Source organism: Enhydra lutris, unplaced genomic scaffold (assembly GCF_002288905.1).
Source record: "Enhydra lutris kenyoni isolate GAN:26980312 unplaced genomic scaffold, ASM228890v2 scaffoldscaffold12, whole genome shotgun sequence".
NCBI classification, from domain to species: Eukaryota; Metazoa; Chordata; class Mammalia; order Carnivora; family Mustelidae; genus Enhydra; species Enhydra lutris.
Window position 1 is genome coordinate 48,318,433 of NW_019154096.1, and position 18,887 is coordinate 48,337,319.

General features: G+C 47.1%; 1 protein-coding gene across 1 annotated transcript in view; it reads right to left on the reverse strand.

Moving 5' to 3' along the window:
* The window catches only part of LOC111145157 (sorbin and SH3 domain containing 1), a 163,774-nt gene that overhangs the window by 109,861 nt on the left and 35,026 nt on the right, over positions 1 to 18,887 (reverse strand). The window contains exons 2-4 of the mRNA XM_022499852.1: positions 8,644 to 8,698; positions 2,926 to 2,994; positions 113 to 208 (exon numbers count right to left, since the gene is read on the reverse strand). Of these exons, the coding sequence (XP_022355560.1) occupies positions 113 to 208; positions 2,926 to 2,994; positions 8,644 to 8,653 (175 nt within the window). The 5' untranslated portion in view covers positions 8,654 to 8,698. The remainder of the gene's footprint in view (positions 1 to 112; positions 209 to 2,925; positions 2,995 to 8,643; positions 8,699 to 18,887) is intronic.

Sequence of the window (18,887 nt, forward strand, 5' to 3'; positions counted from 1 at the left end):
AACATGCAAGAGTTAAGCCTCCAAGTCTTTGTTAGAAGGAAAGGAAGGAAAACCATGCATGATCTGCTAATAATTGAAAAAAGAAAAAAGAAACCAACCCAAGGAGAGATACCTGGAGGGAATACCAGGCCTGAAGAGCTTTTCACTGTCTTCACGGGAATTATTTTAACAGCAGAAACAGAGCGCGCACGTAAAGGGTCGGCAGTTGCTGAAAACACAAAAGGGTAAATGGTGCATCCAGAAAGGACATTTGGGAAACACTCAGGCAGCTGAGGAACTGGGCAGGGACAACAGGAGGAAGTCGCCCACACGAGAAGAACAATGGGAAGAGCAGTAGATGTGGTCGTCTCAAACAGCCTGCCTTCTCTCTCCGGAGTCCCCGCCAAGATGGCAGAGCCCCTCCCCCGTCCCCCCCCCCCCCCCCCCCCGCCCCGTCCCCTATACACAGTTGGTCAGTGCTTGTCTGCACCTCCTGCCACACCAGGAACGTGCCAAGGCTCCGGACAAAGAGGTTTCCAGACACGCGAATGGCCTGGCACACAGCAGAAGGGGAGAGCACTTAGGGTCCGAGGGGCCCCTGGGAGAATACTGGGGTGTCTGTGCTGGTGGCAGGGCTGAGAGGAGGAGAACTCCCTCCTTGGGCCCCTGATGAGTGCAGGAGGGAAGGGAACACGCTGGTGAGCTGCCTCCCCACCATCACAACTTCTGGGGTCCTTCCTGTGCCTATTCTGACCACCATGGGCCCCTGTCCCTGAGCAAATCAGAACCTCCATGTGTTGGGCAGCAGAGGGTCTAGCTTAAACCCAGGCTGTCCTGGACAGGAGGCTGCCAGGCATCCAACGCACACTCAAGATTCCGGGCAGCACCCACGTCCACAGTCCAGGATGCTGACCCCCAGGCAGGCCATCGGAGAGCTAGCAGAACAGCCCAGGACATGGCCAGGGCAGCTGTCCTCATGTGCTGGACTCCCCTGCTTCTCCCTCTGAAGTCGTCCCCAGCCCCCCCTGCCCCAGATCCTAGAGCCTCAGAGGTAGCACATTCCCAAACTCCCCTTCGTACCACGTGCAGGGGAGCCTCCCCTCCCCCTGCCTCTCCAGTGGGAGCAAGCAGAGATGGAGCTCAGGCCCTATGGTGCCAGGTCACCCCACTGAGCCCACTCAGACATCTTCTGGCCCCATATCTATGTAATAACTGGGGGATAAGGGCTGCTGGGGAAGCAAGACCGTCACTAGTGCATCAGTATCACGCTGGTGAGCCAGTCAGGGGACAGGAGGGGAGACAGTCCCCTCAGCCACAGAGCGCTCACCTTCCAGTCCCTCACACTGCTGCCTCGTAAGGCAGTCACACAGCACATGGCCACTGATAACTAAGTAGACAGTAACAAGCATGCTGCACATACGGAGATACAAACCCGCTCGCACGACGAGCCCACTGTCTGCTCCTTATGACCACGTGGGAGACTGGCTGGTGGGAGACTCCAGCTACCTCTCACAGAGGAAGAAGCAAGAGGCTCGGTGCGACTCAGAGTCATCCAGCTCCTCAGGGAAGAGGCTGGAGCTCAGCTGTCCTGGCCCATGGCTCAGTGACTTCCCCAGGCCACCACGACGACCTTCAGGTGACATGTGCTGCCTCCTTTCCATACGAGCGCTGCATCTTACTGAGTGGAGAGTAGACGCCATGCCCACCTGCCGCCTTCGCCCACAGCCCTGACGTCTGCTCCGGGGAGGACATCAGCCACAGGGACGGGGCTGACGGCCTCACTGCCCTCTAACACCCCCTCAGTGTAACTTAGCCAAGATCGCCCAAGTCCCTGAGGACACGTCCCACACTAGGAGTGGAGAAGGGGGGTCAGGGAGGGAAGCAAGGAGGCAAGGGCCACAGAGGAACCGACCCCGAAACTACCTGGGCCCCCATCCCCCAGCTCCTGCCGGGCTCCGCACCTTCCCTTCCCTGCTGCTCCCCCCACCACCCCCGACTTCGCACTTGGCCCTGTCTCAAGAGGAATACTTGGCTGAACCAGATGGAAGTTACAAAGGCCAAACAGGTCACATTCCGAAATTACTCTGTGAGAGACGGTGCGTTCTGACCTGACTGCCCAATAACAGGACCTTTGCCCCCTCTCTTTGAGACCATAAAATTTAGAAGCACGAGCAAGGATGGAATCAGTAAAACCCAGAATCTGAAGCAGGAATAAAACATCGCAGAACATCTCATTTCCTCATTTTCTAGCTAAGGGGACGCACACGCATAAAAACAGTGGACCTCCCGAGATGTCCGTCCGTGAGCAGAACCGGGACACGAGCCCATACCTCATCACTCGGCCCAGGCCGCCCTGCAGAAGTGACATGGGAGCCCTGGCCACTTGGGCAGCTGTTGAGAGGCTGAGGAGGAGAGAGCACAAGGCACATGGGGCCTCAACGGTCATCTTACCCGTCACTCACTTCCCACTTAAATCTTTTGTCCTAAAATTTTTAAAAACTGAAAACCGAGGACACACATGAAACTAATGCCACAGAAGTAACTGATTTCAGCAATCAGAGGTTCTTGCCTCTGGGTCAAGGCTGGGATCGGGTCACTATTTACAGCCACTCCAGGTAAGGGAGTGGTAAGGGAGACTCCAGGCTGATAAATGCCATTTGCACCAGGCGAAGTCCTCGCTTGGTGTACTTGACCTGTTGTTATCCACATCCTGTGAATGAGGGACAGGTTTTACCATGTGACTTCACAGTGGGAAAGAGCAGCCTCGGACCCATGAGAGGCAAGAAAGTGCTCTCACTCTCAAGGTCGGCATGGGAGACAGGTCTCCGGTTCACAGCCCAGTGCAGCCAGTGACTGCTTGTACTGGGAGCGGCCCAGGCCCCACACACTCCATGCCTTCTAGAACTGCTTCATGACAGCCAGCCGGGCTTCCCCGCAAGTGCTTACCTTTGTCCTGCCCATTGCTACCTGGCGCCAGCCCGTTGACCACAGCTTTAGAAGCACCAACGTCACATTCTGAAAGAGAGACAAAGAGCACAAGGCTTATGATCATCTCTCCCCAACATTTATTGAGTCCTGTGTGTGTGTGTGTGGCATGCTGGGGACAGGCTGGCTTTGTGCCTGGAGAGGGCCCCCTTGGGCACCATGGGAGAATTCTGAGAATGCTGTGTGGCCTGAACGAGAGAACGCAAAGGAGAGAACGCAAAAGCTATTTGGGGATGGGAAGTATGTGGTAGGTGATGCAAATTCTCCTGCCTCCTTGCTATGGCTTCATTGCTTACATTTTTAAAAAATCTGCTTCATTCCCTCAGAATGGCATCTCCTGAATGACAAAGGCTTACCTACTCCCTGGAAGGCAGACTCAGGTGCATCCCGGAGCGTCCAGAGTGAGAGCTGTCAGAGGATGGAGACCTCAGGCTCTCTGACACCCTCCTTCACCCCACCCACACCCACCATCATCAGAGGCATGCTATCTGTCCCCTGAAATGTCTCTGGACACTGCACCTCATCCCCCCCAACCACACTGCCTCCATTGAGGCTCTTCAGTTACTATCCCAGAGAGGACCCGGCTTCCCCCACCAGGCCCCCTGCCTCTGTTCTGTCTCTTCTCCACCCCCAGTCAGTCGGCCTCCAGACAGCACTTTCTAGCTCCTGATCCAACCATGGCCCTCCCTGGGTTACAAAGTCCCTGGGTGCAGGACTCAGGACAATGAAACAGAACAACGCAATAGGACCTTCTACAACAACTCTACTTTAAGTAGATGGTATTTTACCTCTATTTTGAGAATAAAAATATTGGGGTTTAGTTGGGAATTCAATCATGCATATCATCTCTATGAGGAAAAATGTATTCCGAGTTCTCCAAAATGTACAAATGATTGTTTGGAATACAATTTTTTAGTAAGTTGGATGATTTATATCTTCGCATACCTGGCTATATTTAAATTAACTGATCTTCCTGATAATTAAAAACAAGCAAACAAACAAGCCCCCCGGGGCCAGCAGCTACCTCAAGGACAAAGCCTGGGCAATTTATACGGGATTCTGGGCTCTCCTAACCATTGGTCCTACAGCCTTTTCCTGCTGCGTTTCCCTCCTCCTCTGCCTGCCAAACCCATCTCCTCACAACCCCGGAGCTTGTCAGATACTTCCAGACCTTTAGGCTTGGTTCCTGCAAGACCCACGCCTGGAATGCCTCCTCCCCTTTTCTTACGTCGGGGGAAATCCTGCGCCTCCTTGCGCCTTGCTTCCCGGGAATGTCACCTTCTCTAGGTCAACGGAGACCTTCCTGAGTCTGTGCAGCTGAAGGCACTGGGAGCAGCCTCGCCCTTCCTATGTGGCTTGGAGTAACCCCACCCCCATCCCCACCCCCACCAGCCAAGAGCCAACCAAGCCACAAATACAATCGCAACACCTAGGGTTTCTTAAACATCTACTTGCCTGGATCTGAGGATCCATGCTAACATTCTGTAAGTAGCATCTCATTTTTATCCTTCAGACCCAGTCCCCTGGAGCTGTGAGACAGGAACTCCTATTTCACAGATAAGAAATTTGAAGCGCAGAGAGGACGCCAGGCCTGCCTAAGATCACTATGCTGGGGTCTGAATTCTAGTCTGTTCCATCTCCCAGGGCATCCTCTCACCGCCAACAGGAAGAAGGATTTTTTTATTTTTAAAATAAAAAATTGCGGGACGCCTGGGTGGCTCACTCATTGAGCGTCTGCCTTCAGCTTGGGTCATGATCCCGGGGTCCTGGATCAAGCCCCATGTTGGGCTCCCTGCTCAGTGGGAAGCCTCTTTCGCCCTCTCCCACTCCCCCTGCTTCTGTTCCCTCTCTTGCTATGTCTCTCTCTGTCAAAAAAAATCAATAAAAAAAAAACAACCTTTAAAAATAAATAAATAAATAAAATTTAAAATGGCTCCTGTATAGTCTATAAATACAAACTAAATACCTTCTTTATGAAAGAGCCTATATATGATCTCCCCAAATGCTGGGGCTGAAGCCCCGTCCCAAATCCCAGGAGCTCTTCTGGCTGAGACTAGGTTACCCACCTAGGCTCTCCTGTCAGCCTCCCTGACATGGCCCACTTTGCCGGGCCCGCCCAGATACTCCTGGATCCAGACATGAGCAGGGCCATCACCCCTCCCGACCAGCAGCCTGGACCTCCCGACACTGGCCCCATAGGTTCTGTCCTGCTCGCTGCCCCATCCACCTCCAGAAGAAGCCCAATTCTCCCAGATGTCAATATCTCCCTAGCACCTACATTCTTGGGATGGATGGAAGGAGGGTGTTGGCCAGAAATCCAAGTAAAAGAAGTATCACAGGTTCCATCACCCCATCTGCTCTTTCTGTCACTCTCTCTTCTCCCTGCACCTGTCAGAGTTCTTCTTCACTATCTCCTCTCTGGAACTGCAGGCCTTGCTTCGGCCCCCCCCCCCCCAACGCTAGCACTGGGGCAGCCTCTCAGCTGCTACCAGGCCCAGCCCCATGCATTTCCTTTCCTTTCCTTGCTTTCTTTTCATGAAACATAGCGAAACTTGAAGAAAATTTGCAAAATTGTGCCAGCACCTCCGATTCTGATCTCTTCGGCCCACTGTGCTGATGCCCACAGCCTGGCTTTGCCTCAGCTCCACCACACACCAGCTGGTTATGCCAGGCAAATCCTCCACCTCTCCGGGCCTCAGATGCTCCATGTACAGAATAGGATGGGATACACCATGCTCCCCTTTGTGGGTCTGCCAGAAGAATGCAATGAAAGAACAAACCAAAGCCCCTTCCCTGGTGACTGGCAGTCCAGTCCAAACTTGGAATAAAATGAATGCATCAGTATCTTTGGGGTAAATGCCCAGCAGTGCAATTGTAGGGTCATAGGGTAGCTCTATTTTTAACTTTCTAAGGAATCTTCACACTGTTTTCCAAAGTGGCTGCACCAACTTGCATTCCCACCAACAGTGTAGGAGGGCTCCCCTTTCTCCACAACCTCTCCAACTGCCTTGTTCATTTTTTGCCATTCTAACTGATGTAAGGTGGTATCTCAATGTGGTTTTGATTTGATTTCCCTGATGGCTAATGATGATGAGCACTTTTTCATGTGTCTGTTAGCCATTTATATGTCTTCTTTGGAGAAGTGTGGGTATTTACCCCAAAGATACAGATGTAGTGAAAAGGGGCACATGCACCCCAATGTTCATAGCAGCAATGTCCACAATAGCCAAACTGTGGAAGGAGCCAAGATGCCCTTCAACAGATGAATGGAAGAAGATTGGTCCATAATAATAATAATGGAGTATTCCTCAGCCATCAGAAAGGATGAATACCCACCATTTGCATCAACACGGATGGGACTGGAGGAGATTATGCTGAGTGAAATAAGTCACACAGAGAAAGATACATGGTTTCACTTATTTGTGGAACATAAGGAATAGCATGGAGGACATTAGGAGAAGGAAGGGGAAAATAAAGAGCGGGGGAATCAGAGGGGGAAATGAACCATTAAGAGACTATGGACAGAGGGTTTTTTTTTTTAATATTTATTTATTTAACAGAAATCACAAGTAGGCAGAGAGAGGGAGAAGCAGGCTCCCCGCTGAGCAGAGAGCCCGATGTGGGGCTTGATCCCAGGACCCTGAGATCATGACCTGAGCCGAAGGCAGAGGCTTAACCCTCTGAGCCACCCAGGCGTCCCTGGACAGAGAGTTTTAGAGGGGAAGGGGGTTGGGGGGGGATGGGTGAGCCCAGTGATGGGTATTAAGAAGCACGGATCGCATGGAGCACTGGGCGTTATACACAAACAATGAATCATGGAACACTACATAAAAACTAGTGATGTACTGTATGGTGACTAGCACAATTTAAAAAATTACATAAATAAATAAATAAATAAAGCATCATTTTCATACTTCTCTTTCCACCAAAGGTTAACACAAATGTTTTCTACATAGCTGCTTTCTTCCTAATGATCACTTTTAATAGTAGCACAATATTCCACCAAGTAAATACACATAATGAACTACTCATTCCCTACTTTCATGTAGGTGATGTTTTTGTTTCCTCTGAATTAAGACAGGAATTCCCAAGAGTGGGATTATCAGGTCAGAGGGTCTGGATTTTTTGGACTCTTTCTATAAAATGCTCTCTTAGCACCACGCCTGAGAGTGAACCTGGGAGAAGTCCCGCAAGCCTGGCCACACCCTCCCCTCCTGCCACGCCCTCCCTTCTTCCTCCTGCACTTATGCACGCAGGGAGCCACAATGCCTGCTTAGGCTCATCCTGGTAGAAGACCCAGAAATTTTAGCTGCAGAGCAGAGGTTTTAAATTAAAAAAAAAAAAAGAAGAAAGAAAGAAAGGAGAAAAAAAAAGGCACTTCCCAGCCTGTTTTAAATGACCACAAAACCAAAAAGCCAAGCAAACAAAAAGAAAAAATGAATTACAAAGCAGGAGCTCCTGGCAGTACCCAAGTCCACTTGGAGGTGGAAAAAAGGTGTATTTCTTCTTCGCATGCAGCAAAAGGGCTCAGAACAAGCCAAGTCCCCCTCCTTGCAAGGAGGAGACGTGAGCTGATAACCTAGGACGGAACACTGGCCACACGTTGGGCATTGTACATGGGAGGTACATTGTCACTTATTCCTCAAGGAGTCCCAGTGAGCTGGTGTTTTCATGCTGTTTCACAGAGGAGGAGCCCCTGCAGGCCAGAGGCCACACAGCTGGTCTGGGAGGAAGCCAACTTGAGGCCCTGTGCTGTTCCACCTGGAGCCCGCCTGGGTCCTAAGCACATACCATCCTGCACAATTTAGGATTTGGCTAAGAGGACACTGTATGTTGTACATGGAAAGGATTGTTTTTAATCTGCAGAGATCTCTAATGATACTCCAAACATAATACAGAATTAGGAGACCCCTGAATGAGCTGCTACTTGGTCACCTGCCCCATACCCCACAGCTTGCAGGCCTCGGGAGGCTCCAGAGCACACACAGAGCCAAGGTGGGCCTTAATCTCCAGAGGGAAACTTCTCTGCCTTGAATTCTGCGCTGGACAGCTCACAGCTCTTGGCTGCATAATAAGTAGGGACCTGTTCACTTCTCTGACCTCGCTAGCCCGCACTTTCTACCCCAGCTCTAAACTAAAAACACGCAAAACTGGTCATTTCTTTATATCTTGATTTTTTACTACCAAAGGCATAGCAAGAATGTGAACAACTGCTTGTCCAGCCTCGATGGAGGGAGTGTTAGATTAGCTCTCACCCTGGGGCAATTACGGTCAATTTGTTTCCTTCTGTAGCTGTCACCAGGATTAAACAATGCCACTGAGGTGTACACATATGTCAACATTTATCACCCAGGATACTGAAAATATCTGCAGTTCAAGGTATGTCATTTCTATCTCAATAAAGTTGTTTAAAAAGAGAAAAAGGGAGATATTATAAAGATTAGGATATGGTGCATGTTAAGCCTACTGCTTAACACATAGTAGGCACTCATTAAATCATTCATAATGAAGGCGATAGTAGCAATGACAACTTATGACAGGGCTTTGGGGCTTGCCCAGGTCTCAAAAAATAAAAAATGAAATGCATTTGGGGCCTTAAGAAAAAGTGGGAAATCTGGGTAAACTACCCAGTCTTGTAGATTGGTCCAGAAGAGAAAGACAGGGTTTTAAATGGCTTACCAGAGCTCATGGTGGTAACAGGACAAGTCTTCTGCTACTGGGGCTCCGAAATGCTCTGCAGGAAAACAGACAACACAACAACACAACTGATGAATGGCAGCTTCACAGGAAGTCCCCATCGTGTGCAAGAAAAATGCAGACACCACACATAATCAGGAGTCACCGGGCCAGGCTCCTAGTTCTTGGTTGGCTGCCTACAAACATGACCCTGACCTTGGACACAGCACTCAACCTCCTTGGCCTCAGTTTTGACACCTGTACTTGGTTTAGATACTAAGCAAGATCTCTTCCACTTCTAAGATTCTATTAAAAACCTTAAGTTCCATGAGTCCACCTAGGTCAAGGAGAGGGTAAAGGCAAGAGAGAACCAAATTGTAGGAGAAAGAGGTAAAAATCACAACACAAAATGACTACCAAAGGATAATAAGTTTATATACATATAATTATGCAAATGGAAATGTTCTAGATGCTTTAAATACATTCGTTTGATCCTCCCAATGGCCCTACAGAGTAAAGCACTGACACTGTATTAGTTTACATGGATAAGCAGACCAAGGTACAGAGGCAGGCACAGCTTGGTACAGGGACCCAGACAGACAGACTCGAAGGCCCAGGCCATCAGGTTCTGCATCCTACTGGCCTGAGGGGGTGAGGTGGGGAGGCACTCTCTTGATTCACAAAGACCAGCCCCTCATTTAGTATGGTCTCATCCCAAGTCTGCAGCAACCGCTGACCTGCTTTCTATCACCAGAGTCTAACCGTGCCCCTAGAATGTTACCCCGGTAGCGCGGTGCATGTACGTTCTCGCATCTGACTTCTCTCACTTAGCACACTGCCATCTAGTAATTGGCCATTGTGTGGGGTCTACTTCTGGACTTTATTCTGCTCCATGAATCTGACTTGAGCCCAAAACTCACTGTCTTGATTACTCCAGTTTTAGACTAAGTCTTGAAATCAGGTAGTGTGAGTCACCCAACTTTGTTCTTATTCAAAAATCATTTTTGGCTCTTCTAGATCCTTTGCATTCTCACAAAGTTGAGAACCCTACCCACTTCTACCAAACACAAAACAAAAAGCATGCTGGACTTTTGACTGGGATCCTGCTGAATCTATACATCAATCTGGATGGAAATTAACATTTTACCAATATTGGATTTTCTAATTCCAGAGAGTAGACCCTCTGTCCCCTTACGCAGGTCTTTCATTTCTCTCCACAATATTCTGTAGTTTCCAAAACACTGGTCTTGCAATATTTTAAATAGAAAGGCCTAAGTGAACATACTGGAAAGACAATCTGAAAAACAAGACTTCATGATATGCAGAAACTTGCTATTTAAAGTGTGGTCCAGAGACTAGCAACACTGGCATCATCTGGGTGCTTACTAAGAGTACAAAAACTCAGACTCAACCTATGGGGACTGAATCTGAATCTGCATTTTAACAAGATCTCCAGCTGGTTTCTCTGCACTCAAAAATGTGGGAAATAAATAAATAAATAAAAATAAAATGTGAGATGCAATAAGGGAGAGGAAATCAACTCCCTAGTTCATGAATCATGCAATAAGAAGGCCCAGGTATTGGGGCACCTGGATGGCTCAGTGGGTTAAGCCTCTGCCTTTGGCTCAGGTAATGATCTCAGGGTCCTGGGATCGGGCCCCACATCGGGCTCTCTGCTCAGCAGGGAGCCTGCTTCCCCCTCTCTCTCTGCCTGCCTCTCTGCCTGCTTGTGATCTCTGTCAATTAAATAAATAAAATCTTAAAAAAAAAAAAAAAAAAAGGCCCAGGTATGGTCTGAGGGTCTGCATAAGGAGACATGCATTAGTTTCCTTTTCAACACACTGAAGCCAGACACTGGCTTCCTCCATGGGTGGCTGCCTTGCTCACTGTCCTTGGAACAGAGTAGAATGCTAGGGGCAAGAAGGAAATCATTCTAAGTCCTCTGCTGCCCAAATCATTAGTAGCTTGTCTCCGTCAAATACACCTGAGACTACCCGTGACTTTCAACAGCCCCTGACCCATGGAAACATTTGTTCTTTCAGTGAAGGAACACAACCTGCTGTATTCTGTATGCCCTTGTGGCTTCCAATCCTGGTTTTAGGGCATCCCAGTTTGGCTCTAGGACCAAAAAGGCTGTTATGATAGCATCCAAACATTTTTATTTTTTAAAATAATTTTAATAGTTTCATTAAGGTTTTCTTCAACTTTTAAACTGATTAAAAAGGGTTTTTGATTCAAGCATGAATCTATCTTAATAAAATGTGAGTTTTCTTTCTTTACAATTCTTTCTAACCTCTATCTGCAGAAGTAGCATTTACATATAGTTGCAAACGTAAATGTCTGGCCAGCTTTGTGTTTTACTTTTTAAATTAAAGATTTCATGCACATCTTTCTGGATTTTTACCCAGTCATCATATCCATTATTTTAATGGCTATATAATATTTTATTGCATTAACCCTCCATAATTCATTTACAACTTCCCTCTGGACAGTTCCGTTTAATTCATCTTCATTTTAAAAATAAGTACATAGCCCAAACGCATTCTTAGGCTAGGAAAGAGATGAATGGAAATGTCCTACGAACCAAACAAAAAAGATGCCTCAACTCACACATGATGAATATCACCATCATACTTGGGTAGCCCTTTGTGCATGTAGTATTTTTCAATGTAGACACTAGTAATTTCTAAGTGTCAGCCCCACTCTTGCTTGCAAAGTGATCTAATGTATGTCCGGTCGGGGAGAGTACACACATATCACCACTTGGCCACAAGTGCCCAGCAACCACAGTAGAGGTCAGCTACAGCACTCTCTGGGAGCCCCCCCATGCCAGGTGTTAACCAGTTAGTGGCTGGATTGTAAGATGGAAGAAGGCTGGACCCAGAGTGCTAGGACACTATTTTAATAAAGGACTAGCATGACAATAACGAGTGACACCCACCCCACACAGGTGAGCGAGCACCGCTCTGGACACAGACTTTCTGGGTCATGGGTTCTGTGGCATGCTCTCATTTGGTGACTGAATCAGCAGCAGGTAACACAAAGGAGGAGGGGACGATTTAGAATAAAATAAGATCTCCAGCAAGAGCGGCAGTGGTGGCTGTGCCAAGGAGGGAGCCCGGTGTCCAGTCCTCACCAGTGGAGGTACAGCCTATCCCAACTACCGCGGGACCAGATTTCAGCTCTCATTCCACCTAACTCAGGTTCCTTGATTTCCCGCCTCTGTTCGGAGGGCCATCCTCCAACCTCCCACAAATTTGGAACTACCCAAGCTTTTACCAATAAACCCCATTTCCATTTGAGTTCACAAGAGGCAGTTTCCAGTCATTTGCAACCCAAGAATCTTGACTGGCACCAGGTGGGGGGAGGAAGGAGTCCCAGAGGTTTCGTTCCAAGAGAAGAATCTTCATTCCTCTCTCCTCAAGTGAGGCCATCCAGATCTGAATCTCAAGGGGGCTCTGCAAAGGGTTTTCTCTCTACAACCTCAAGAGCTCAGAGTCAGGGCAGCGAGGCTGGGATTGGGAAGCTGCACAAAGAGAGTCCGACCAGCATGCTGTAAGCCTTGAAAGTCATCATCTAGTCCCTGTGGTTTATTCAGAGATAATGCAAGCTATTAAAATCACATGTAGAATGTGAGAGTTTATTTTACATAAAACCCCCTGACACTTAATATTTACTTAAAAACTAAGCTGTAAAGGGTTTGATTTGGTTGAGAACATGATGCCATGTCTTTGGAATTTCTCCCACAAGTCGCCTCCAGAGGCAGCAAGCGCCTTTTGGGTAAAAGCCAAAAAGATAAACAGCGCCATCTAGTGGCAGAACCATACAGCTCCAAGTGCACGGCTATCCCCCAGTAAATCACAGGACCTCCTCAGAGTCACAGCTTGGGTGGGCCAGCGAGGGTCAAACCTGGGCAGTCAGGACCTACCGTACTTGGGTAAAGGACCACAGCATCAACACAGACATTCCGCCAGAAGAACAAAATGTAAAGTAGCCAGACTTGTTAAGAATGCATCTGGATAATTAATGGTTCTGCGTGGTCCCTCCCTAATTCCACGACCCTGTAATTCTGAGATAAGTCTTGATGACACAGAGTGAATAATTACTAAAAAGCAAAAGTTATACTCGTGCTTCCAGCTCAAAATCGGATCCAATAACTAAATATGGGTTGTTTACTAGGGAAGGAAAGAAGGTCCTTCCTTATATGGATAGCTCAGGGATGTAGGATAGGACAAGGGAAGAATTAAGTTCGTCTGTAAAAATGAACTCAAGGTCCAGCAAAGATTCTTGGAAAAGAAGGAGACTCAGACTGACCTCTCACAAAAGGTGCTCCAGCTTCTCCTATGCCCTATGGTGTTTGGCTTCCATTGTTTCTCCCCACATATATACTAAGGATGTGTACGTACACACACACACACACACACACACACACTTTTAAATTTCCACTGGAGAGACACTGTGTCATCCTCAGGACCAAGCACTCAGTGGGTGCTCAGTCATGAATACTGTCCTTGTCTTTATTTAGCCTTCAGAACCTAATTTTGGAGTCTTCTCTTCAAGACAACCAAGACCCTCCTTAAATCCAACGTAGCTGTCTAAAAACAAGCTAGCTTCCCATTCCAACCAAACCCTGGTTATACTCTGGCTTTGAAATCCAGTCTGGGACTTGATTTGATATATTTGCAGCTACTTCCTTCCAATGGCTTGAAAAGAACAGTGACAGCTCACGAAGGCCCAGAATAAATGCTTGGCCTCATTGCTTTTTATACTTTGCTGACCCACACGGCAAAGTCAAATTTCTCCAATTTTTCAACAGCTCATCCTCTTCTCAATCTCTATTAATGGTCATTTCTCTCCAAATGCACTCTCCACCTTGTTGAAGAGGGTGCAGAAGGTTCTCCACAAAGCCAGAAAGGGTACACACTGAGCTGCTGGCACTGCCCTTTCAAGGGAGGAAGATAGGATCAACTTAACCCTGACATTAACTTAGGTAATGGAATCCCATGACATAGCGGTGAGGGGGAGGGTCAAAACACAACAAGCACAAGATTTTTGTGAAAAGACCGATGCTTCTGGAGAGGGAGCCAGAGGAAAACACATCAGAAAGGCCATCCCCCACATCCTCTCACTGCCTCCTGGAGTCTCTCCAACTGGTTTCCGCTCTAACCAATTATCTGAAATGGCCTTCAGAAAGATTTCCAGTGCAGACACGGCCAAGCCCAACACTGGCTTTTGCACTGGTCAGGGCCTCACTGACCTTTTCCACTGAATTTAAAACACTTAACTCCTTCTTCCTCCCCCACACACTTTTTGGTCCTGGTTTCTAAGTGTCACGGTGGGTTGGTTCACATCAGGCCAGGACGATCTTCTTTGTGGATCAAGGCTCCCATAGTTCTTCTAGGAGTTTAAAGACCTCGAGGATCCCACACTGGGTCCTCATTCCTTTCTATCTTCAAGCTCACTTCCTTGGGGATTTTATTAGGAATACAAGAGCCAGAAGGATCCATGTAGGTTACCTAGCCCATTTCCTTGGCTTTCTGCCTGTTTTGGAAGGATGTTCCATGAGCCCCCTCATGCCGCAGAGCTGGCAACCCACCCACCCATTCTCCACTTTACACTTCAACCAGGACAGCTGTGCTTTTGTTGATGTCATTCATTTATATTTCCTGAGTTTTCCTTCGATGATTGGGCTATGTGGCTATCAAGAAAAAAAAAAAAAGGCTCATAAACCAGCAATCCAATCCACACCCTTACTGTGGTGCAAAAACTTAGATTCAGAAAAAGTTTCCCTTTGTCTTGCTTTTTACTCCTTCTACTAAGGCCCCTTTTCCCCTTCTTCCTCCTCAGGTCACCTGCAGCTTTTGGCATCTTGGTAAAGGATACAGAATCAGTCCTCCACAGCCAACGCACAGACTGGCCAGTGCCATTTCCCCTTTTAGGACCTTCCAATATCATCCTATTACTCAGCGGACACCAAGTCCCAGTAAACAGCGACAAGAGATGGTTGAGTCTGATCCTCATCTCGCCCCCACCTTGCCTTCCAGTCTGTTTCTGCCCCTCCAATCAGGCCTCGTGCAATGAGCCCAGTAGACAGTAAAAGCACCCTCTGGCCAGGCCGGGTCTTGTTCATCTCTGCGTCCCAATGTCTGGGATGGTGCCTGGCAAGTGCCAATTAATGGTGGAGTGAATCACTGACCCTCGCACACACCAGTCAGTGTGCTCTGCCTTCTCCTCCCCATTTGTGACTCCCCTCACCCCGCACCTGACAAGCTGTTTAGTCTAGTCAATTCTTTCTTATTCAGGAGTCATGAGCCTCAGCCGCCTCTGGGCCCCCAACCTCACACTCACACTATATCCTACTACCTCACTCCTAGACCATGACCATGGCCAGAGAAGCCTCAGAAGCCCCCAGATAGCCACGGAGGGCCACACTGTGACTTGAGCCGTGGAAGACATCCTGGGGGTCCCATTTCCATGGGGAAAACAATCCACAGAGCCTATGTGAGCTCAAAGGGGCTGGCTGGGAAGTACAGGGCAAAAGGAAAAAAGGCACCAAACTCCTAGGAAAGAATCATGGTAACTAAGATACAGGCCTGGTGACACCATTCCAACAGTATTTCTCTCACTGCTGCTATGCGCCCAGGACAGCACTTCGTCCAGAGGAGACCAGCGTGAGTCACACAGCTGCGGTCTTTGAGGCCACCACAGAGCTGTAGGGTGACAGACATGTCCCACTGAAATACAATACGATAGGTAGCCCTTCTGTGAGCAATCAGAGCTATGTGCTACAGGACCACAGGAAGAAAAGGAGTAAGTTCTGCATGGGACAGAGAATCAAGAAATGAACGCTAACATTTTCAAATGCTCAGTGACCTACTTCTCAGCTTACTTAGCAATATCTCACTTTGGGAAACACTGATCTAAAAACTGAGGTGTGGATTCCTGACTACACCAGCAGGCCATGTAAGGTAAGATAAGGTCCCAGTGAGCCTTTGATGTTGCTTCCTCCATGTACTCAGCGAGCCCTAAACCTCACGGTACCAGATCATCATTCTTGCTGCACTCTGAGCAAGAGTTCCCCTTTCCCAGTCCTTCATCTCACGGTTTCTTCCCACTAATAACCTTTCCCTCATCTCCCCAACCATTCACCCCAACCCTAGTTGCCAGATGCACTGGTCCAGCAAAAATTACGGGTTTTTATTTGGGTTTAGTTTTGTTTCTAATCCCCACTAGAGGTCATGCGGATAAGGAACTCATTTTAATAAGACCAATTTCCAAACACAGAATTCAGAAATCTGATGTCCAAGCTCCCATTAAAGTCATCACACTGTCATCCCACACCCTTGCCAGAGACAGATCAGATCCAGAGCCGGACAGCTAATTACCAATACACCTGCAATTGTGTTTTACCTTTTATACTTAAATGAAGCTTTTAAATAAACATGCAAAGTTGATTCTGCCAATTGCCAATAAGCAAAATACAGCCCCCAAATAGTTTCAAGTCTTATAAATGCAATATTATTTGAGCTTCAGATAAGAGAATTTGGATGATAACTTGTAATCATATGTTACATTATCTATGTATTAAAATGCATGGTTTGTAGCATACATAATAGAGAGGGTTAATATCCTGATCTTACAGTATGCTCATACTTACTGCCACGAAAAAAATTAAGAAGGCATGAAGAAATAATTCCCTGAAGAAAACTGCAAACAAACCCATGAGAAAATGTTCACTTAGCCTGATTTAAAAAAAAAAAAAAAAAAGACGCAAATAATGACTATTTTATTCCACTTCTTAATTAGTCCACAAATTTAAAAACACTAATGTTCAGTGTGGACAAAAGCAAAGGCATCGACATTTTCCTACCTGGCCAGTGACACAACCATCATCCCTGTTTTGAGCATAACACATCAAGAGCTATACACCTCAATCTCTTTGTGCTTTGGGGAATCTAGCCCAAAGAAAGAACCCCAAATGACAACAAAGCTACACAGAGATGTTTCTCGTGGCTTTATTAATACTAGTGAAAACCTGAACGCTCTCTGGTGTTCAGGGACAGGGGACCAATTACATGGCCACACACACCCAAGTGGACTATTGAACAGTTACAAAAATAACGGCCACGTAGACCACACAACATGGGAAGACACTTCTTATAAGGGTAAGTGAGGACAGCAGGGTGTAGGTCTGTGTGACATTTGTGCTTATAGTTATGTAAACAATAGAACAGAGCCAGGGGAGCCTGGGTCACGCAGTCAGTTAAGCCTCTGACTTTCGGCTCTGGCTGAGATCGTGATCTCACAGCTGTGAGGTCAAGCCCCACGTCAGGCTCCAAGCTCAGCACAAAGCTTCTGCTTAGAGTTTCTCTCTCGCTTTCCCTCTGCCCCCGCTCCCATGCTTGCTCGCACTCTCTCTAAAATAAAGAAATCTAAAAAATTTTTTAAAAATAAAATAAAATAAAGAAATCTTTAAAACAAACAAAAAGACATATCCATATATTTGAAAGGAAACATGCCCAAATTCTAGAAATAATCTGGTAGCATGGAATTACAGGCAACTTCTAAATTTCATTTCTATTTTCTAGATTGTTTATGTTTCTCTTTATTTTTTAACCTTTTTAAAAAAGATTTTATTTAAAATTTAAAAAAAAGATTTTATTTGTTTGAGAGAGGGTGAGCATGAGAGGGGGCAGGGTCAGAGCGAGAAGCAGTCTCCCTGCTGAGCCCGGAGGCCCATGCAGGACTTGATCCTGGACCTCCAGGATCATGACCCAAGTTGAAGGCAGTCACCCAACCAACTGAGCCACTCACGCACCCCTTTTTTAATGAAAAGTCATTTTTTCAGATCATACCTAGCACTTGAAATGCAATTGTGTACTATTTAGAACTTTCAGGAGAAAATTAAGGTGACGAGCTAAAAAACACACCACTAACAATCTTGTCCGTTGGCACATAGCCCCACATGATGCAATCTTCCCCAGGACTAACAGCAAATGCCCTAAGTGTGGGATTTCAACATTAATAGCCAGTGATTGCTTTTGTTTAATGAAGCCAAACTACTCGCGCATAGTTCCTTATGAGGACAAGGGGGGCAATAAAACGACTAGAATGTTCAACCAGATTTCCTAAGAAGCAGTTGCACCAAAACGTTTAGTCTTAAAATAGTCAGCAGAGGCTGCCAGGTGACAACACACACGGCACCCCATTGCTCCCCAGGCCTGCTTGCTGCCAATTCCCAGCCCCTAACCCGACTTCATGGCGTTCCGGAGCCCTGAGCTCCTTCTCAAACTCTTTATATGTACAACTCTGGGCACACGAAATTTCTTAAACACGCATTGTTAACCAAGACAAGTCTTAAATACGAAAACTGGCCCATTTGTGTTTCCCAAATATGGCTCTGTCTCCAGAACCCAAACAAAGATGTCTAATTGCAGCATCCAGCACATTTGGAACTCTCCACTGAGACAACCTAGAGAATTCAAACAAGGGCAGATTCCCAAATTCATGAGATAAAAGGGAAACATCTTAGCTCGTTTCAATCGTGAACACATAACCTCCAAGTCCGGGATACAGACGAGGCCTTTCTTGGGCAGCTGTCACTACACGATGCCTACCTGTGGGGAAAGCATAGCCACGGGCATTCTGAATCCTCAGAAGAGCCCGGGTTGGGCCAGAGTCCACAGGACAGGAAAAGGAGACTAAGAAGTTACTGTGTGTGACTGAAAGAAAAATCCTAAAACGCTGAAAAGGGGTCTGTTGGAGCCTGAGAACGGGAAAGAAGGGCGGGTTTCATACAGCAGGAGAGGTGTCCACTCTTAGAGACAATCCACAGCTCCCTCTGAACTTGGCTTTTGAACCACAACTCCTAAGGCTATGCCACACATCGTATATCACACGGACGTCTGCGGTACAGGCCCATACCATGCTCAGGAATGAGGGAACAGAAGTTCCATTCAGTAAAAAGACTCCGGGTCTTTTGCAAATACATAACTTAAATACTTCAATTCATAATGCTGGCTTATTCAGGAATGGCTTGTTTTCCTTAAGGAGTTTTGAAATTTTACCGAAAGTACGTTAACTTAGAAAAGAGCCAACACGAAACACAGAAAACAGTATTTTTTTCTGGGAAAATCTCTCTTCTCAGTGGCATCTGTTGAATAACTGAGGTAGAACACACATAGATCAGGCCCAGAATCAATGATCCTTTAACTCAGGCCTTGGAGGCTGAGGACTTCATCAGATCA